The sequence below is a fragment of the Pyxicephalus adspersus genome, chromosome 4, assembly GCF_032062135.1.
Source record: "Pyxicephalus adspersus chromosome 4, UCB_Pads_2.0, whole genome shotgun sequence".
Taxonomy (NCBI): Eukaryota; Metazoa; Chordata; class Amphibia; order Anura; family Pyxicephalidae; genus Pyxicephalus; species Pyxicephalus adspersus.
In genome coordinates this window covers 142,328,735-142,351,637 of record NC_092861.1, presented here as the reverse complement: position 1 = coordinate 142,351,637, position 22,903 = coordinate 142,328,735, and the positions used below count along the sequence as shown (strand labels likewise).

Genomic DNA, 22,903 nt, shown 5'->3' with positions numbered 1-22,903 from the left:
AGGCCACAGCTTGCAGGAAAAGTGGCTATGTATCTTTAAATCATGACATAGCCGAGGATGTAATTTGCTGGATTAGCACAGAAGATTTCTTGATACTGATCCCACATTTTGTAATCACATTTATTAGTGTCTCGTCTGCTGTCCAGCATTGGAGGCCATGGCTGTCCTGCTGTGGATCTTGGGATAGAGCTGCGACTCTGCTGGTTACAAACCAAAGGACAAACGGGCCACTGGGGAATATGCCAGCTGTTATCTTGTGCGGGTATCCAGAAGGGTCATCTTCAGTCTGAAGGAGCATGCAATCTGCAGACTAATTACAAGCGTTTCAACCACGCTGCCCAGTAAGACTGGTGACTTTCACAGACAACAAAATCCTGCTAGGGATGCAAATGCCTCGCGCTGGGAAAACGCTGGGCTGAGCTGCTGAATACTCATTTGTTAACAAAACAGAAGGGCGAGATTTTATTATAAGGGAACAGACGCAAGGCAAAAACTCCACAATGCATAACTTTGCCATATAACCTTCTGCACAGTCTGTTCAAACGATATAGCTCGGGAATGGTCAGGATTCTAAAATCAGCCAGGAAGAACCGGATCAAATGCAGCCAACGTATTAAATGGGAAGAAGGGGCATATGCCCAGGGCCAGCTATGGCGAGAAGGATGATTTCATTAGAATGCCTAGAGCCTGAAGAGTTCGGTATCCAAATTATCCACTCCAATCTATCACTGTCCTGTTTCCAAATAGTAGTCATGTGACCAAACTTCTGACAGCATAACACTTATTGTAAATAAATGCTCAAAAGAGTACAATATTAAGGGCCAAAAAATGTGTTTTACAAATAGAAACAACTTATATTTATGGAACAAGACAAAAGTTTTAGTTGCTTATCAGCACCAGGTATAAATAGAAGAACCTGCAAGAGTGGAATACAGACATCACATCAACAGAGTGGATTGCTTTGCCATAATATGCATATAGGCTGTGAATCCTTTCAGATAATAGAAAAATCCTTTAGGGACAACACTTTTCATTTTATCTGGCAGTTTAGTTCTTTAAAGGCCTAAAGAAAATCAGACAGCAATAAAAATTTTGACATTACCATTCAAATTATTTCATTGCTTAAGGAACCCCTAGCAACCTCTGGAGGACCCTTGGTTGAGAAACACTGATCTAAGAAAGGTAAGAGCTCCAGAAATGTTTTACAACTGTCACCCAATCAGGAAATATTCCCTTCACCTTCTGTTCTGGAGAGAATAGCCACAGATACGCTATAAAAACATTTTGACCCCCATTATTAAAGTGGACCTTAGAACATAGAATTGTTAAATAAATGTTCTCCCATCAGATTCCTTCCCCCTCACCTATTTGCAAACATATAAAGTTTCTCTATGTTTGTTGAATTAAATACTTTTTTTTTTTTTTTGGTTGTGTAGCTTCTCACTCCCAGATTCCTCACTTAGGTAAGGGTGATGTAGGTATCTGCTTACCTTTTGGGATATCTATGTTATACTATAGGCTGCTATTTCAATCCTGATAACAAGTTTTTGGGACTTGGTAAAGAGATCTGAGGGAATACACTAGATCTAGGTCCATGTCATCATTGGGCCAGCTGTGAAAATCAGAAAGAAACAGTACATTAAAGGGTTACTGTGCTATAATAATGACAGAATAGGAGCACAGAGCCTCCTAGGATACATATATCACGCATCCCAGGAGGCTTCTGGCTGCTCCTTCTGCACATGCTCGATCTCAAGCATGCGCAGGTGGAGTGAGATCAGAACCCCCCCCCCCATTTACCGAAGGCTATATCACCTGACCTTGCACCTTTGGTCATGCAGGCAGTAGAGAGGAAGAAAGAAGACAGCAGCACCCAGTGCTTCCTCCGAGCCGGGTGGCGCAGTTCTTAATCCAGGAAAACCTCCACAGGAATCGAAGCATCTACAGAAGGGTGTTTTTTTTTTTGTTTTTTGTTTTTTAAGTTTAGTTTCACTTTAAGAGGTCAAACTGGAGCTTGAATTATAATCTGAGTCGTACTGGAGATCACACATTTTGAAAGATTTATCCTTTAGCCTTGCACAAAAATTGCCTTAGTCACTCGCTATTCAATTTGAACACTTTATAAGCCATTTTACAATAAATTTGGAGGCATTGGGATTATAGAATGTTCACTTAGCAAAGTGCATTATTCCCTTCCAAGGGATATTTCACTTAGCTCAGTGAATCTGAGGGAAAGTATTTTGCAAAGAATTTGCTTACACATGGTTGGAGGCATGCTAACAGCCTTTATTCTTTTAGTAAATCACCCCCACTTTGCAAATAATTATAGAATATAACGGATTTATGTTTGTAATGTATTGCAATATTTCATTTTGATTTAAGAATGTGGGCAACTATAAAAAAAAAAAAAACATTTTTTTTCTTATTCTTTACTGTAAATTCATATCCAGCATCTACAAGAAGCTTCTTAGTTCTTGTGTCAGTGTGCATATATATTAAACCATTGAAGATACAGCTGACAATTCCACCTTAATCAGGGCCCTCCCTGGGCACGGCCATCTCACAGGCACATTTCACACTCCCCGGTTTCTTTGCAGCTGGATAACATCCACATTCAAGTAATAAATACGAGAACATATGTGATTTTTTTTAAATGTGCCCTTTGACTGTCAGTTTTTCCCAAACAGGTGTTGCCTAAATGATTATAAATTGGCCCCTGGATACACCTCTTCAACTGAGCCGTACAGGACCGGTGATAATATAATTAGGCCTGAAAACATCAGGCTAGTGAGCGCTTCCCATCTGTTTGGCAATAATGTTTAGTTAACAATAGTCTTTAAGAGAAGCACCTTCAACTTGCAGCACTCTGATCCATACAAAACATGGAAAGAGAAATTAACCTTTCCTCTGCTGGAAAATAAAAACTGTACATTGGATCGTTAGTGAAGGGAAGTAGTTAGAAATAGGCATTTAGAAGAATCTAATTCACCAGTCTATAGATGTACAGACCTGGATTGGCGTCTGTGCTATTATTTTGTTGTATTTCAATTCCTTTTAAACATACATCAACATGAAAATCTCCTGTAACAGAAGGAGATTAAACCAGCCTTCCAGGATAGGAGCTGACAGTTAGGCATGATCACAACAGTGGGGGGCGCTGTTAAGGTTTTAGATGTAATGGAGCACTCAAGGTAATTCCTCCAAAAAGCACAAGACAAAAGTGAAGATCAACACAAGCTCGTTACAGTACTTGCAGAATGCAGAATAGATCTAATGGCCTAGATCTATTCTGCATTTCTCTGGCTAGCGAAGAAAGGTGTACACTCTAAAAATAAGCCATTGGCTGTCCCAAGGGTTTGGGTGACCCTGTTAGCAGGCAGCGATTACTATATAACCTCAAATACTTGCACAAAGAAATGCAAATATACTATCCTTTTTAGCAGTCCATGTCTGGAAGCATAAGCACTTCACTGCTCGCAAGCACTTAACATATCTTGCCACCCATTCACCATGGTCTGTACCAGAGTCTCATTCACCCTGTTGGAATTTGATTTATCTGACATTAAGTTGGATCTATAACCTATACAAACACTTACCTATTTTTATCTACATGATAGTAGCCATTCTTTCTCAGTGCCAATCTTACGCTTAGGTCTGTTTTTTTTTTGTTTTTTGTTTTTTTTTATAAACAATGGTTCCTGGAAAGTGTAGATTTTTTGGGGATCCAAACATTCAATACCTGTTGCTGGAAATAATTGGTACTGATCGTTTATAATGACAGTAGAATGAGCAAACGCTATACAGACAGCACTGTTCTGTTCTATTCGGAAGGGAGAAGAGGAGTTGGAGGCTCCCCACTGTGTCCTGTAACCATAAAAGCATAGCAGTCGTTTGTGGGTGGTCACTAGCAATTGGCACAGTGGATTTTTAAACAAAGTTTTGGGACAGCAGTTGATTTTCACCCAAAATAGGTGATACAGGGTATTAGGCTACGTAGACACATTCTCGTCTGATGATCGCTTCAGGGGCGATATCGGACAAGAATCTGGCGTGTGTACAGCGCTCGTCGGTCATGGATCCGTCTTGATCCATGAACAAATGTAATAGAAGTGAAGGGAAGAGAACGCAGCTCAGTCGTTCTCCCCTTTCTATAGAGCAGAATAGCGATGCATGTACAGCACTCGTTCAGTCTTTTGTCGTTGGAAAAGATCATGATAGATTGTTACCAACAAGAATTATTGAACGTGTGTACACAGCCTTAGTAATACCAAATAAATTACAGATAACCAGATAAGTACAGTCTGTAAATTGCAGTATGTAATAAAGAAATTAATATATGCTACTCAACACATTTAAAATGTGAAAGAATTATTTGAATTAGGTTACCTTGGGTTTATTTTAAAATGAATGGGCTGACAACTGCAAAAAAACTGCTAGTATAGCACTCTGGCCTTTGCAGGACTGGGTTCCAGGATCAAATCGCGTCCAGGACACGATCTGCATGGAATTTGTAGGTTCTCTCCGTGTTTGCGTGGGTTTCCGCCGGGTATTCCAGTTTCCTCCAAAATCCCAAAAAACATGCAGTTAGGTTTATTGGCTTCCCTCCAAAATGGACCCTAAACTGTATTAAAGACATATGACTCTGGTAGGGATATTAGATTGTGAGTTCCTGAGGGCCAGCTAGTGACATGACTATGGACTTTGTACAGCGCTGCGTAATATGTCGGCATTATTTAAATAAGTAATAATAATAAAAAACATGCATGCAGCACCACAACGCACACAAAGGTATTACACTATTAGGTGTTGAGGTGTGCTGCAATGGATGTGTGTTGGAGGTGCAATTAAAAAAAGAAAGGCAAGGCAACACATTAACATGTGCTCAATTAATGTGCACGTTACCCTAATGCACATCAGGGGAGAGAGCTGACCTTAATAATGTATTCATGATTACAGGTTTGCATTCATTTTTCTAATTTTCTATCTGCCTGGAGTGCAGCTTTAAGTTGGTAATACAGGAAACAGAATCTGCAGAGGCGCTCAGCAATAAGGCCTTGTAAAAAGGAAACTCTCGGCTCGAACCATCTGGAGAAGTTCACATTTAGCATGCATCACTCTTAGCACAAGTCGCTTCTTAATGAACAATTCTGCGGCTGTGTATTAATATGATGATGGCTCCATCCACTACAGATCACTTGGAGCCAAGTGTTCCTCTCCCTTTTTTATGCCGTCCTGACACAAGTCCAATTCCTAATGAAGCTGTCGACATAAAGGACAGAGAGCGCCGATAACCCCTCGGATAGGAACCGTTGCCTGCCAGAAAAAAAGAGCGCTGCAATATTGCGAGAGAAAGGAAAGGGAAAAAAATAAATATATAACAGCAGAACGCCGCTTTATTTTGCAATCTAAAAAAGACAAAAATCTCATTTGTTCTCATTTAGCCCCCATTGTCCTTTTGGTAAAAGGCTTTTAATAATAGTACCTTGTGTTTTCTAATACAACATACTAAGGAAGAACAATAAACCATTAGGGAAATAATTAATTTTGCTACAACACCTAGTGAAAACAATTAATATATTCCGTCTATTGGTGATGATTTTTTTTCCGCTCCCATTCTGCAGTTTAGCCACATAGATTTGCATACTGTACAATAAGCTATGTAGCTGCTTGCAGGGAGCTATAGTGTAAGACAAAATGACTGCTCTTTTTGAGAGTGTCTCATCTGCTCTATAGCACCCTGAATACAATGGACTGAATAGTGGCACTCCCACTACAATGATAGCGCAACACAGTCACAAGTGCTACCTTTGAGAGCCTTTTCAGATGCTCAATTAGGTGTTATTGAAGGCAGGGTTGATTTTATTTTTCGTTTCATTTTTTTTTTTCTTCTGGTCTCTTGGACTAAACACATGTACATTAGCATGCAAGATATAGGAATTTCTTTGGACATTGATTTTGATAATTTTTTTTTTTGTGAAGTTAGCAACAGCTCTCTGTTTAAAGCGGGATTCTAATTCATAATATGCTTTGTTCTAATGTACCTAACACACTGATAAAATATGGTATAATATGGTAAAACCCAGCATCAGCAAATTTTGACGGATGAGACAGAGATCAGGCAGGTAGGAATTCTTTAATTCGATTAATTCTTTAAGACGATTCTTTAAAATAGTCTATAGCTACAAAGAAGGACTACCGATTTTGTACTGCAGGGAATGGGGTGGCACGTATTGCACACGTAGTGAAGGGTTGCTCTGCAGCAAGAGTTTTTTGTTCTTTTTGTTTTTTTTAACCAGGAGATAGGCTTTAGGATGCACATTGTATGGACCTTAAAACATTTTTCATATTCCTAGACAGTAAAAGAGTTTTGACTGAAGCCTTCCCTGTTCTCAAATATCCACAGCACAGACTCAACAAAAACTAAAAGTCAGTTTCATGTAGTTTTTAAAAGTTCAGAAATACCCAGTGTAAGTTTACAGGACTGGCAGGATGCGGAGATTTGCTCTCCACAGATTTCAGAGCCTCTGCAATGAAATTTCAAAATCAATTTCTCCTAAATGCTCATAGCTACAGAAATGAATGAGGTGTGTTATAAAGTGCTTTACTGCTTATTCTGAATATGTACATACTTTAGTATTCATAGTAAAGGATCACTTTAATGTATTACCCATGCATTGCCATGTTGCAGAGCAAAGCCATCAGCAGGATCTTCATAACAGATAATGCACTCCCCAGACCCAGCCAGAGAGGGTATCCCTTATCCCTAACTGATAAATCAGTGAGTGTCACTCCTTCTCTACTAAATATTTTATGCTTTGTACCCAAGTTCCACCTTTAAAGACCCCTTTGCTTTAAAAAGAGCACTCTTTATCCATACCCTTAGAGTGCATGCCTTCCAAGGTTCCAGCTACATCCCATATATCCCCTCCTGTGTCACTGTCTGTTTCTGTCCGTCATTTGCAACTCCTATTTAATGTACAGCACTGCGTAATATGGTGGCACTATATAAATCCCGTTTAATAATCTCTCCCTCTTTGCTACCCAAAAATGTAAATCTACCTGGAGGTACCTTTATGCTATAGAATTCTTCCTCAAGTTTAAGGTAAGTACAGATTTACATTTTATGTGTAAACTATATTATTAGACTAAGTGTTTGGAGCTTACACAACTTGCATTAGAACCTTCAAAACATTTGACAAAGCTTTCCTTATTTCCTGGATGGAAGATCTCCAGTATCACCAGCCTTTCCTAAACACATGGACAGTAGTTAGGGTGTTCTGTAGCACAATTAGGAAAACCCACTACTCTACATTACCCTCCACCAAGCATAACTATATTATCATAATTCTTCACAAGAGCCAACTCTTTGTAGCAATCAGGAAGGGTGCGGTGAGGTTTCAGAAAGCTATGTGAAACTGGCCCCTCCCACCATCCATGATCTGCCTGCATGCTATAAAGAAGTGCAGAGACCCAGTAGTGGTGACAACTTTTGATGGTGTGCAGTAATATTTTTGTTTCTGGTTTCTCACAGACACCTACATTTGTGGTTTCATAAGGGTTCTGTTCCCTCTGTGCTGTGTAGGTAAGAGAGGAAGAGGATAGGTAAAACACCTTGTTTCTATTATTGGATTATAGAAGTGACTAATGGTGATCAATATTATAGGAGACACTACCATGCCTGTTAGAACAATGGTCATGAAAGCAGACCAGACATCCACAGTCAATGCATGTGTTTTCTTGACTGGTAAATAACTCATGCAACACAATTCTGTCATTAAAGGGTTTAAATATATCTAAATCAAAGAACTAAGATTTAATATATTAGTGTGAACCAGTCATTGAATGTCGAACCTAAATTTCTTTTTGTTTTTTAGACTCTTTTTTGATTCTTATCTGGCATTCCAAGAATAACCAATGGTGGCTACAACTACTCATTACACTTCATCTATGGAGGAAGCCATGTTTGTCAATCAGGCTGCTTTACCAATCTGGATAACAAACACTTCTTCCTCCCATCATCTTTATTACACAGAGGGGAGCAGGGAGATTTGTATTTAGGGAAATAACCTGGATACAAAGTGTGGCAAGATACGGAGGAATTATCAGTAGTTGCTGGAAAAGTTCTTAGCCAATAAACTAAAAACAAATGCAACTACCTCAAGCACTGGGAAGCTTTAGTAAATTGATTTTCTTCTTCTTGTGTTTAGATATCCTGCACTCAATCTTTACCAGCAAAATGAGGGAAAAAAAAAAAAGTTCGAGGGGCCATATTTGTTTTCTCCAAAAAGACCTACAAAATCACCACTCTACGAGGTCTATATACTTCTCTGTAGCGGCAGTCTCTTCAGGCAATCTAGTCACAGATCACAATATTCAATTTCAAGAATTTGTAATACAGTACAACCTGATGAGCCTGCTGGCATGAAATTATAATAATAATTTCTGGATATTTTCATTGCATACAAATGGCAAAAATATGTTTGCTATGCTAATTTTTTAATTAAAGATATTTCTTTTGTCAAATCCTTTCATATGCACTGCTGATCCATCATCAAACGTTAACTTTCCAACTTAACACCAGTGTAGCCGGTGGCAGCCTGAAGGTTTACCATCTGTTACCGACCAAAGTCACTGTGGCCACCTTCAGAACATATGCATCAAAGCCCTGAGACATGAGATGGAAGGAATTCTGCGAAAGTCAGCAGAAGGGGAGGCGCGGACCCGGAGGCAGGCAACAGGCGAGCCCACAGAAAAAGGAGACATGGCGAGCCATTTGTCACCTTAGTGAACAACCAACCAAGGTCATCAGGGACGCGAATGGTGGCAGTACAGATGACAAAGCCAGACGAGTAGTGCTACCTTATTAGATGTTTAGATATGAAAAAAAGGAGAAGTGCATAAGGGATTATAGTTCTGTAAACAAAATCAACTAAAAAAAAAAAAAAAAGATTAATTTATATCCAATATACCACATACAGAACACATGCGTTTCTTTTATACATCTCCACACTTATTTTAGGAAAACTACATACTCTCCACTGAGTGGAGAAAAGCTCATCTCCTGTCCACATATTAAGCCATCACATATCAATCAATATTTACTTGCTTAGGATATCAAAATCCATGATTACCAGGCTGATGACCATTGTTGTGCCCATTCAGATGCCTCATGTAATAACCATTTTTGTTCTAAAGCGACCTTTTTAAAATGGGAACAGGTTCTGATCTCTGCTGTACAGAATTTTACAAATAGAGTAATGCCTCCAAAGTAGCAAAAACTATATTTACTTTACTTGAAAGTGACACAAAACACCAAAGATCTATGTTTTAGGCTATGACATACAGTACTTTGCAAGTGGAAAATACAAAGAACCAATTTTTTTCAGCATGTTGACTAAGTAGATGATAAATGTGCAGTTATGTTCAAAATTAGAGATAAATAGGGTTGGGTGAATAATAAAATCTATATAAAAATGCTAAATTTTTAAGAAAAAGCAACAGTTAATAAATTTGTTGAAAAAAATGTGGTAACTAAGTTGTTGATAATACTATTTACCTATTTGAAATGTGTACCTTAAATTACATGTCCCCCCATTTGTGGTTCTGTGAGCTATCCCATATGGGGGGCAGCGGAGATGCTTGGCCAATGCAGCAGAAGAGAGGAGAAGCAGGCCTAGGGCGAGCAGACTAATCAGGAAAGCAGTGGTGACGATCCTGCCCATATACCTCCACTCCAACAAGCTCCTGAGATCTGCAGGTTTGCTGGATCAACCAGCTTCACTGATGAAAGTGTATCCTCTCCAGCATTGAGGCTTTAATTCATGTGTCAAGATCACCTTACAAGGAGAGGCCAGTCACTGCATTTTGGAAAGATCAAGGGGTGTTTTTGTGTACTTGTAGAAAAATGTTCTTAGCCTAAAAAGTATTAATTATTGGAGCCACCAAACCCAAGGCATACAACACTGAACCATTTAACATTTTTTTTCTATAGTATACTATATGTACACACACATACTTTTTACCATAGGGGAACTCTTGAAATACCTTTTAGGGAACCCCTTCTATTAGTACTATATACACAGCTCACAGTATATTAGTGTAGTGGTCAGTGGGAAGAATGTCACCCTTACAGAAAGCCAAAAAGGTGTCACTTAAAATTTACCTGAGAGGCACAAATTGCTCATTGCTCAAGGAACCCCTAGAAATGTAGATCAATCTAGCCACTGCAAAATATAAAAAATATATCGAGAAACTTTAAAAAAGTTTATTATCTACCTAACCAACAGCCAGTGAATCCAGTCTTTTCTTTCTGAAGATCCACAAGAGCTGATGATGGTTAAAACACTATGGGAGCTTTTTCCAACCCTGTCGCTATTATACCCTGTAAGTGATTGGACGTGGAATTCAATAAACCCAAAAGTGTCATACCAGGGGATTCTATATCTTAGGAGAGAAGATTTGACCCCAAACCCACTAAAAGCTACCTTTTAACCTATTTTTTTACTAGGTGTTTGTGGTACTTTTTGTTTACAGTATTTATGTTTACAGTACCAACAAGGGTACTGAAAAACAACCAAAAACCATGCAGTCATGCATAGTTACATAGTAAGTCAGGTTGAAAAAAAAGATATAGGTCCATGAAGTTTAACCACTAGGGAAATAAACATATCCCAGATAAAAACCCTATAGACAAAGTTGTCTAGAGGAAGGCAAAAAAAACGCTTGTACAATTTTCTCCAAAAGGGAAAAAAAAGTTCCTTCCTGATTCCATGAGGCAATCGCATGTTCCCTGGATCAACAGTGTGTGTTATCTTTACTTTAAATCTTTAATACCCAAGTTATATTCTGTGCTTCTAGAAATCATCCAGCTTTTTCTTAAAGCAATCTATAGTAGTTGCTGAAACTACTTCCTGAGGGAGCCGATTCCACATTTTCACAGTGAAGAATCCCTTTCCTTATACGGAAATTAAACTTCTTTTTCTCCAGACGCAAAGAGTGCCCTCTTGTTCTTTGTAACAATCTTAAAATGAAAAATCAGGAAGGGAGTTCTCTATATAGACCATTTATATATTTACAGGGTGATCATATGCCCCCTTTATATGGCTTTTCTCAAGGAAGAATAGATTCGGTTCCGCTAATCTCTCCTCATAGCTGAGCTCCTCTATTCCTTTTATTAGTTTAGATGCCCTTCATACATATAAAAAACAAATAGGAACAATAAGAACGATTAATCAATGTTCTCCAAGATTGGAGAAGATAGACTATCATAGGAGAACCTAGCTTATCCAGGTAGGCCATTCGCTATTAATTGGCAAATATTTTCAATCCTGGAATAGATCTATTGCAGGTTTGCTGGATCACCCAGGTTCTCCCATGAATGTCTATCTTCACCAGTCTTTGAGAGCTTTATTAAACCAGGCCCGATATCTTTACATTTCTTTTATACCACATTACTTTCACTAAGACTACAAATAGACTTCCATAAATAAACCATGTTCTGTGAAATTGAAGCATTTAGACTGCCCAGTACTGAGCGGAGAAAAGATCAGAATGGTTACCCAGTAGTCTCCTGCCGCCCCTTCATTGACCAATTACAGGCTGAGGGTGTGGCAGTGGCAACTATATTGCCTAATCACAGTAAAATGAAAGCAAGTTCACGGACTGTTAGCCACAAGACCGGACAATGCAAATCCTTGGAAAGGTAAACCAGTTGATCTATATATACTTAATATGCGTATTTAATAGTTTGCCTGGAGTTCAGCTTTTATCGTCTTTTACAAGCTATCATTTTGTTTACCAGCATGTAAACATTACCAGTTTCTTTCAACCCACGGCTGACCTCCAATTAGCGAGATATCAAGCCTTTCTCTTCATAAGATGACTCTTTCTTTTCTTTTCTCTGTAACCCGCACCACATTGTTAAACAAGAGAAACGTACTCTGCCCTCTATCTCAAATAGGATTTTGCACAAGCTTACATGAATTGCTTACATAAAGCCTGCCTTTCTTTCCCCTTCCGTTGCTTTTGTTATTTTAAAAGTGCAGATGCATTTGAGTCATTTTCCCCTTTTGTTTCATATCCTTAAGATCCCGGGCTTCAAAGACACCGTGTCAGCATGCGGTCGATTTATGACTGAACTCTCCAAGAGATGCTGAAGAATTACCTTGTCAATCACCCCAAGGACTCTGAAGGCCTTCAGTTCCTCGGCAGGGCTCCTCAGGTTCCAAGAGGGCCTTGAACTCTCTGCTCCTGGAGGCTAATGGAACATATCAAAGATAAGACATCAATCAGTGTGGTACTTGAAGGAAGGCCGCCTGCTGAAGCAAATGCCAGGCCGAAGGAAACTAAATTTATCATAAATCACAGAGCAGAGATGAAAGATGACGTTTTATGTGGCTCACTCTAATTATGAAGTTGCGAGTAAATAAATTAAGAGAATGGAGGGCGGAATAGAGAAAAACAATATCATAAAGAAAGTTGCATTCGAAATGATGAAAAAAAAAAAAATCAAAAAGACTGATGCTAGGTAAAGTGGGTCTCTGTGAAATAGCATGGTGGGAAAAAAGCTGCATTAAGAGGAGAAGAAATCCTAAAATTGGATTTTGTGCTTACTGACTTGTTTAGGACTGCAGCTACTTATGAAAGAAAATACACAGATGCAAATGTGTTCATGTATGTACACACACACATACACACACCTGTCTTGCATGCCAGGAGCGTGACATTTTTTTTTATTTTGCTGCTATCCCATAGTGATGTTAGTTTGCTGTTAGGATACAGCAGTGGCAGCACATTAATAATGTGATCATTGTGCCCCCCCTCCATTAATCAAGTTTCCTGTGTCAGATGGACAGCACTGTGCATTGAAATAAAGCATGGCAATGTTGGTCTTCCTTTCCTCAGTCCGTGCCATTTCAGAATGCTGCCATGCGGGAGATTGCAGGAAGCTGATATTAACATAAAATCATGAAAATAACAACATCCTTTACTTTTTTATATGTGGTTATCAATTAGCTTTACTGGCTGCAATATTATTTTAAACAAAGCTAAAAGGCTTCTTGAAATGCCATGGCAGAGTATTTGCATAGGCCCCACCCACTAAGGTTTTAAAGCATCATGTGATATTTGTTTGGGAAGGGACACAAACAGATGGACTGTTTTGGTCTCAGTTGCCTAAGCTACTACGCTTTATTTGAAAACATTTTAAAGGAAACCAGTTGTGTCCCCAATTTGAACTATCAAAGTTTACCGATAAAGTTTTACAGGCCAATCAAGGAGTAAAAAACTATTTTTACAGACTACTTGAGCTTGGTCCCAAACCAACCTCTGGTAACAGTGTGCATGAACATTCTCTCTAGATTGTAAGCTCTTCGGGCAGGGTCCTCTCCTCCTCCTGTGTCACTGTCTGTATCTGTCTGTCATTTGCAACCCCTATTTAAATGTACAGCGCTGTGTAATATGTTGGCGCTATATAAATCCTGTTTATTAATAATAATAATAATAATAATAATAAATAATATACTCCCCAGCCTTTTTTCAGTTCTCCCTAACTGTGCCCTGCATTGATGACAGAGCCGTTAAAAGTTTTCAAAACCTGTGTGTACCAATTGTTATCTGGCCATATTTCAGAGGTAAAGATTTGAGAATGTGCACAGGTGCAGCAGTAAAGAAAAATAAAACCGATCAAAATAATTCACAACTTATGCCTGAGAGGAGATGTAAAATCAAACCACACAGAAGCACAGAACAATGGTAAAAACAACTAACAGGTTTAGAAGTCAAATATAAAATGAGAGTTCCCTGTGTATTGTTAGTAATGACTGGCTAGGGTGCATAATGTATATGATTGGAGATGTAGTTTATGGTGTCACTACTGGGTCAACAATCATTCTCCATTAACAGAGAACTTCAGCTGACACAAACATTGGTTTTGGGGGGAAATGCACAGAACAGAAGGGCAGTCCTACAGGTGACTTACCTGAGGACTGGCAGTTTGGCGATCAGCTAAGGTTATGTGTGCACCTGCAGTCTGATCGGACTCTCTTTTTCTATGGGTGCTGGCAGATTACAATACAATCACCACCAGGCAAAAATGAAGCAGAGACAGTACAGGGAATGTTTTCATGCATTATAAAAACACATCCTCAGCTTCCATTTATGCGTGTGCACTTCCTGCTAATGTCTGCCAACCATATATTACTTATGCTAGGAAGAATAGCCGCCTAAGGTAAACTTTCTTTGAAAATGCAGTTAGGGCAATTGGCTTCCCCCAAAAATTGTCCTTAGACTGAATTAAAGATTAACATACATAAAGACATTAACATATGACTATGGTAGGGACATTAGATTGTAAGCCCCATTTAGGGATAGCTAGTGACATGACTATGGACTTTGTACAGCGCTGCATAATATGTAGGAGCTATATAAATACTGTGTAATAATAATATTAAGGATAATAAATAAACTCTCTATGCATGTCCTGTCGTATGGCCTGTTTGAGTTGCCCAAATTTATTTCAATAAATAAGAGGAAATTAACTCACTGCATTCAGTTTATTTTCCTCTAAGGTAGGTTGAAGACACAAGCTGGAAATAGTTTCGGCGCGCATCAGATACTCAGCTGTCTTCTTCTTTACAGCTTCACGCCGTGTGGGACTGGCCTCACCTGAAAAAAGAAGGCATATTATTGCTTATAGTCCACAACAAAGTTCTTTACAAGCATTTAATATTGTCACAGCAGAGATACAGCAACTGCATTCCTAAAAGTTTGAAAAAGAGTTGGATAGACTGTAGACATACTATGTGTCGTCTTCTCGTAAACTTGTTACGATAGTTCACTTAGCTCAATGTACATTCACTGCAATTCTTCAAAATCCAGGGAAAACATAACAGCGAGTATTGGAGCCTTATGTTCCATTTTAATAGGAGGAAGTTTTTTGAAAAAATTGAGGACGTTTTTCCTCATTAGGACGTTCTTCTCATTAGATATAAACCATTTTCATATGGAAACAAAGAGGTTTTGCTTAACATTCAATCTGGAACAAGCCTATAATAGAGAAAGAGGCCTAAGATTTTTTTTTTAATTTTATTAATTTAAAATGAATGTCAACAGAGGAGAGGGAGCTTGTACGTCTTGACTGACCACGGAAGATGCTTTTAAAATCCTGACCGCCTGCGCTAAACTTGAAGCCCCTGTAACACCAAAAGACCCCTGGCACCTCCACAATTTTAGATCAATCCACTGCATATTGAGAATAATTGTTTTACTTTGCCAGAGAATGCAATGTGAAACCAAATGAATTGTTGCATTTATTTGGTTTCACATTGCATCCTCTGGTACAGTAAAACAATTATTATAGCAATAGCACTATGATGGTTCCGGTTAATAATAATAATCCTGATAATTCCCAATTATTGAGCCTACCTGTAAGTATAAACTCCACGGGGTCCAGGTATAGGCTGCTGTTCAGTAGACTGATGAGTGATACCACTACTACAAATCCCCGGCATCACTTGCGTCTATAAAATGCGGGTCCACACACAGGCAGAGAGGCCGCTGGTCTAGAGACGCGAGTGATAGTAGTAGCGGCATTGTATTCGCGTCAATAGAACAGCAGCTTAATATGAATTGCAGCTGACCCGTCATTACTACAGATTGCAGTAGCAGCGGGCCAGCTGCAATTCAAATTAAGAATTCTTTTGGGGGCATAAAAAAAGGATGTGCCGGGTCAGAGTTTGACACTTCTGTGCTAAAGGATCAGTTTATTCTATATGCACAGAATATTTTATTGCCTAAAGTATCTTTTACAGTAGAAATCTTTTACATTTTTGGGAATCTGTATTATCAAGTTATCTACCTCCTGTTGCCTAGACTTAATTATCTAATATTTTCAAGTGCTGATGGGTTGGGTCCCCTAGAACCCCTGAAACATGTTGGCTTTCCAAATTATTCTTTGTCATTTCTGATAAATTATTCCACTAGCCCAACAATGGTCTTTGTGGATTTCTCAGCCTCCACCACCTTTTCTGAACAATCAGAAGACTCAAAACACTGCACACCCATGTATGAATGTGATCTGTGTTTACCATTGCTTGTAATATAGTTGAGACAAAGCTAGAGTGTTAAGGGAGTTTACTGTATTTTACAATACAGATCTGCAAAAGTGAGTACAGGAATGGTAACTAGGGTACATATTAATTGTCGTGCACATGGAAGCCTTCTCCTATTGATTGGTACACTTGGCAATAGCAGAGGGGTCGCTGGATACATACCAACCACCCAAAATGTATGAACAGTTGAAAGTATAGTGTACCCATGTGTACCTAGTCTTAGACAAATGTCAGATTCAGCTCTGAATTACTTAATTCTCACCTATGGCACAGTATGAACATATACTGAAATATTCTGCCAAATCATTGGTTATATAAAAAATAAAAACAGATAATATACTGTATTAACGTTAGCAAAATACTGTTTGTTAACGAATAGGGTTATGGAAGATCTGTAAGACAACAGAACAGTATAGCTACACATAAAATATTCTAATCAAGTGAGTGGCAGCCATTTTTTTGAAAGAAGATTTCATATTCACTACAGAGACATTACACAAGTGAGAAAAGAAGCTCATGGTTTGGAGCTTGGTTTTTGTGTTCAGCCAAGCCACAAACTGTGATAATTACTGTGATCTTGTAAAATATCTTAATTACGTAAGTGTTTTATAATTGTGAGACAACTGAGCAATTCCCAGGATAAAAGATTCTAGAAAACTAAAGTCCCACTTTGAAAAATCTACAATCAGGCAGGTGGTTATTAAAGAAAAAGGACAGACGACGTCCCTTCTGTAATAATGCCTTCTACCTGTCTTGATCACCCCGGGTATCTGTCAAAAAAGCCGAGCTGCACATGGGCAATTCTACTTTGGTTGCCAGGATACCTGGCGATCTTGGCTTCCCCTGCACGAGCCGGGAATGAATCGACTCCCATGTGCTTGCGCTGGACTTACATCTTCTTGGTCTGGCCAATCAAGATGTCTCCAGAAAAAGGAGAGTATGGATGTGCCCTGCTACAGAATGGGGACAGGTCAGTATAGCAGGTTTAGTTCTGCTTTATTATTAATAGGTTGAAAGCCTTTGTCCATTACTCTTCTAAAATATTTAGCCCAGTTACCGATTCTTTTTCCTTTTTTTTTCTCCATACTGGTCCTGCAGAAAGGAGGACATGCTCAGCCAAATCTGACACATCAAAGAAGAGGCAGAATTGCGTGACAACAGCAGCAATAGAGATCACCGACAGCATCCAAAAGCGCAATGAAACATGGTAGATACAAAAACCTCATCAATGGATAGTTTACATAATTAACATTTTTATTACTTCATACATTTCATTTCTAATATTCCTCCTTCCTATCTAACTTGGCAGCAGCTTCTGCTTTAGATATTTCCATAAAGCAGGATTACCAGTATCAAAAAAAAAAGGGGGATTAAAGTTCTGGGAAGGAGCCGGTGAGGAGTAAAACGCACAACGCGTCAGGAGTTTATACCTCATTTTTGAGGTCTACTCAAGGGACAGAGAAACGTCCAAGAGACGCACATGGGCTGTGCAACGCTCAGTTCCCAAGATCCTGGATATAGCGTGGCAGCAGGCAAGCTTTGTAGGGCAGATGGATAATGGCAGCTTTTGGGAACTATCTGATAACCAGATGCTGACCAAGCAGTGCATGAATCCATCCATCACTTACCAGTTCATGGCCAGGACACAGAGTTCCAACTAACATTGGAAGGGTCTGTCTGTAGTCACAGGCAGAACACAGGGAGATGGACAGCAGGGAATGTCTAGGGTTGGTAAATAGAAGCAGAAGAATATATTGCCCTCTGCAGAGGACGAGCAAGAATATTTATAAGGCACACAACGAAATGGAAATTATATTTAACATCTGTGGTGTAAAAAAATGCTTTTTAAAAAAAAATCCTGGCCTCTCTAATTGTCAAAGCACTGAGTCTTCCTGGTGGTACTGAAATTTGCCCACCTCTTCTTGACTCCTGGACAGTTCTATTCTTCTATGAAGAATCCTGCGGCTGTGTATAACTAGTACATCACTATAGGCTTAAATATGGCTATACACCTAGAATCTCCACTGTACAGTCCCTTCAAACCTATGGGGAACTTTTATTAATACATGGTAAGGCATCACCTGGATGTGATATCACCCTTTAAAGTTTTGTTCTTGTACCTGGTTTGTACAATGTATAAAGTGGTTACATTTTGTGATTTTTCATTTGTATTAATATCCACCGGAAGTGTATGAATGAGGACAGTTTTATACAATTCCTAGCTAGATAATTTTTTTGAACAGTTCAACTTTCAAATCTTTTTCACATTTTTTTGCAAAGCAAATAAAATAATTAGCAAAGCTAAAAAAAACTAAAGGGGAAAGGGTTCCATGCAGCAATCTAGTTAGGGTAGGGAGGGACCACAGTGACAGTCGAACACATCACATCTATTTTTATCATCCAGGACAACCTGGATCTAGAGAATGTGGTTTGATTGATGCTGGTCATCAGGCTATGGATATCTGCAGGGGAGAACTCTGGAGTAAATATTGTGACAAAAGCTTTTTTTTCTTTATTTAACTTGCAATGTGCTATTATTTTTACCTTGTTAATTTTGACATAAGTTCTGCTTTACATACTCAAACAGTGTTTTCCTTACAGTGTGCATATGAGCCTTCTACAAAAGGAAGGCTTTTGCGGGTAAAAAAAAAAAATGTAGGACAGAATATATAAAATGTACAGTATAAAAAATCTTATATGGAACTTTATGTTAAAATAATTGATCTGCCAACTAGGACTCTTTTGCTAAAAAAAAAAAAAAAAAGCTTTGAAATTAGGTTTTTTAGGCCGTACTAGACACAAAGCTTTACACATATGGTTCACATATTATTATAAGAATCATATTACCTATATATTATATATTAATATTATTATATTAACCATATTACCTATATATGATAGTCTCTTTAGCACCACTGGACTACAGTTTATGGACTTTTAAATTTACAGCAGATTTTATACCATTATCTTAACTGTACTGTTATGAATTATCCCACTTTGCTATGCACTTTTTGTTTATTTTAATTTATTTTTATTCCAATTCCAGACAGTAGTGGTAAAAACAAGAAGACAAAATTGTATTGACTGGATAGGTGCGGTTCTTGATTCACCCGAAGCAATGACATGTTTGGAGAAGAAAATGAAGCCCAGGTTATTTGGGATGAGACCCCAGAGTTCTCCCTAGCCTCTTTTAGTAACCCATCTGGCTGTTTTTGAGTGGTTACTGAGAAGTTGAGTCACAATACAGGGGCTGTGACCCACCTACAGCTTCTTCCCACTCTTTTTAGGGAGATTATTGGAACCCTTTTAAGCTTTTATAGGAGTATATAGTATTATAGGAGAATGTGACACAGTAAATTGGGCAGCATGGTGGCTCAGGGGTTAGCACTCTGGCCTTTGCAGCGCTAGGTCCTAGGTTCGAATCCCAGCCATGACACTATCTGCATGGAGTTTGCAGGTTCTCCCCGTGTCTGTGTGGGTTTCCTCTGGGTACTCGGATTTCCTCCCACATCCCAAAAACATGGAGTTAGGTTAATTGGCTTCCCCCTAAATTGATCTTAGACTACATTAATGACATATGACTATAGTAGGGACATTAGATTGTGAGCTTCTTTGAGGTACAGTTAGTGACATGACTATGGACTTTGTACAGCGCTGCGTAATATGATGGCGCCATATAAATACTGTGTAATAATAATAATAAATTATGGATAAGACAGGAGAGAACAAAAAAGAAAGATAAAAAGTTAAAAACAAAAAATGTGAGAATGAATGAATGGTATGAGAGATTCTTGTGCTCAGGCTCTAAGTATACACTTAAGTGAGAGAAGCTTTTTAGATCAAAATCTGGAAAACCTTTGCTTATTTACAAGCAAACGATGCTAAAAAATGCTCTCTGCAATCAGAATCTATGTTTATGTTGAAATGTTTGTGCTGCACTTATAAAAAACGCAGCGCTGCAAACAAAAAAAAACCCTTAATATAAACCCTTCGAGATTCCCTGCTTTTACGGGGGAGATCAAGCAGCTGCGCCTAATCCAGATTCGCATGAATGAAAATATTTAAGCAAAAAAGCCTCCCTCTCCGTTTATTTTCCATTTGACTTTCCTGTAATTATTTTGTAAACTGTTCGCATAACAATACATAAAAACATCTGCAAAAACAGGTAATTAACGTGTCAAGCCTAACTAATGCATTTTTATGGTGTCCATGCCTCGTCAACTGTAATTATAACTCTTTTTAAGCAAATGATGGCGTGGCGGCCGTGCTGTGCAAGTGCTTATTTTGGACGCCTTGTTGCTGGTGGGGAAAACAGAACATAAACTCAAAAAGCTACTTAATTACCTGTAAAGCCAAACTTAACGCACATTTCCAGGCAGATGAGAAATTATTCCTTAGCTTCGAAAAACACCAATAACACGCCTCGGTGCTTATCTCCGGGGAACGATGTAAAGCCAGAGAACACTAATTAATTGTGCAGCCCTTCACACAATGCAGCCTATAGAAATGTTTGGGTAGTCTCGAGTATGCAAATAACAGCCTTTAACTCGCGATATAAACAGTCCTTGTCAATAAGACAAAATGATCTGCATAGTTATACATCAAAAGGAAGAGCACTGTACCGTATGGTTTTGTCCACAGAAATGGCATAACACAATGGAGATATAGTGCTTGGTATGTCCTGTGGTGCCGGGGGTGCTATATTCATATTTCACCTGGCCATGTTCTACTATGGCCCTGTATGGAACACCTATGTTCTTAAAAGTGTTTATGTGTGTTTTTTTCTACAGTTTCCAATTTCCTCCTCACAAAATATCACTAAATACTGGTAGGATGAACATCTTGCTCTCCAAAGTTGGACTCCCAGGCATCTACAGCCAATGGCCTTAGGGTGCTTAAACAAAAGATCTACTGTCACAACCACATGTATGCTAAACCTTCAAGGCTTTTGCTCTTGTGCAGTCCTTGAACCTAAGTAGGAATTAACCTGTAAAGGAGCTAGCGAGCTCAAGCAGTCCGATTTAATAAAGCTCTCCAAGGCTGGAGAAGATACACTTTCATCGGTGAAGCTGGGTAATCTAGCAAACCTAGAATGGATTTCTTCAAAATCATTTGCTATTTGCTAGCAAATGTTTTGAATCCTAAAACAGATCAGTTTGCTAGATCACCCAGCTTCACCAATGAAAGTGTATCCTCTCCAGCCTTGGAGAGCTTTAATAAACCAGGCCCAATGAATGTCCTCAGTCATATCTCTAATGAAACCTGCAGCACATCCACGCTCTTTGACCATCTTCTGAGATCTGTCCCCAGTCTCTGACATAGCTTTACATTTACATTACGTTCCCTATTAATGTCAGGAATTCTGTGCTAAAAATAAAGTGAAAGGGACTCCCACTTTTAACCAAATATAACAGCTGCCTTATAAGTGAAGATACATCCCAGACTTTAAATCTCCTGACAGCATATTCACATTTTCGCAGCATTTAGTCGACGTCAGGGGTGCCTAACAGGTGGATCGCAATCTACCAGTAGATTGCAAAGACAACGCAAGTAGATCGCGGAGCCTTGCCTTTCAAAATTAGCTCTACCGTGCACACAAGTTTTTAAGTCCAACTTTTTATTGTTGGTAGATCATTTTGACATGGTCATTTTAAAAGTAGCTCGCAGGCAAAAACATGTGAGCACCCCTGGTCTAAGTCAATGTCTAAGAAAATACAGAAGCCATTGAATCAGTATGTCAGACAGGCATCATAGGTCATAATGGCAGTCTTTATACTTTTAATATAAACCTTAACTTAACCTACATATCTCTATGTGTCCCTCAATATAATGTAATACATGTAACAATTCATTACAGGTACATTAATACGTTCTCACTATCAAAAAAATGTTATGTTAAAAGTTGCATAACTGAACTCCGAATTTCTGGGTTTCAAAATATCTAAGGATACATGCCCTTTGCAATCCTACTGCAAGTTTAGCCAGCACAGGTTTGCTTTAAAATGAACCTGAAAAAAAGATTGCTATGTTGTAGGGAACATCTAGACTCTCTCCCCTCCCCTGTACCAGTTCTGTCTACCATCTTTTTCCTTATCTTATCCTCAGCTATCTTAAATGGCCCATATGCCATAACTCCTGTGGAAGTTTATTAAGCTCTGGTAACCACAGGGAAAGCTGGAATGTACCAGGTATTCACATAGGCTGTTATTTTGACAGCTGGAGCGAACAATCAGGCAGGTAAGAATGGTCATTGTGGAGGGGAGAGCAAAACTCTGCCTGATCTCAATTTATTTTAAAGTGGAACTTTAGTTCTGATTTACTGTGTCTATGCAGTACACAGCAAATATATCTGCATAAATAAAGAACAGATAAGCTGTAGAAAGAACACAGCCAATACTGCAGAGTCTTTTCTAGGAACAGCTTGCATAGCGCAGGTCCTCTTTAAAGCCTAAGCTACACATTTGCTTTTCAGTAGTTGAATCAAGCTAGTAAATTAACATGTAATTGATTAACTGGTAGAAAAATGACCCACCTTCCTATGGTGTATGCTACATATTTGATGCAGACTTTCATGATGCAAAAACCACACAATCCTGTAATTGTAAGATATGGATTGCTATTCGAGTGATCGGCCTCCTTCTGCCTCTAGGCTCATTTTTGTAAATTTAGAAAACTGTCTAGTTAAGGAGCAGTGATATTTTTCAAACGGAGCTAAAGTAAGGTTCTGGTCAGCAATGCCTTATGCAGCTTTACAAAATACATTTCCAAAACTAGCACACTCGCCTTGCAGCACT

General features: G+C 38.7%; 1 protein-coding gene across 1 annotated transcript in view; it reads right to left on the bottom strand.

The window, feature by feature from the left end:
* The window catches only part of RPS6KC1 (ribosomal protein S6 kinase C1), a gene marked incomplete in the record, with an annotated part of 92,380 nt that overhangs the window by 39,049 nt on the left and 30,428 nt on the right, over positions 1 to 22,903 (bottom strand). Inside the window, 2 exon segments of the mRNA XM_072409853.1 lie at positions 12,164 to 12,256; positions 14,543 to 14,664. Coding sequence (XP_072265954.1) covers positions 12,164 to 12,256; positions 14,543 to 14,664 — 215 coding nt within the window.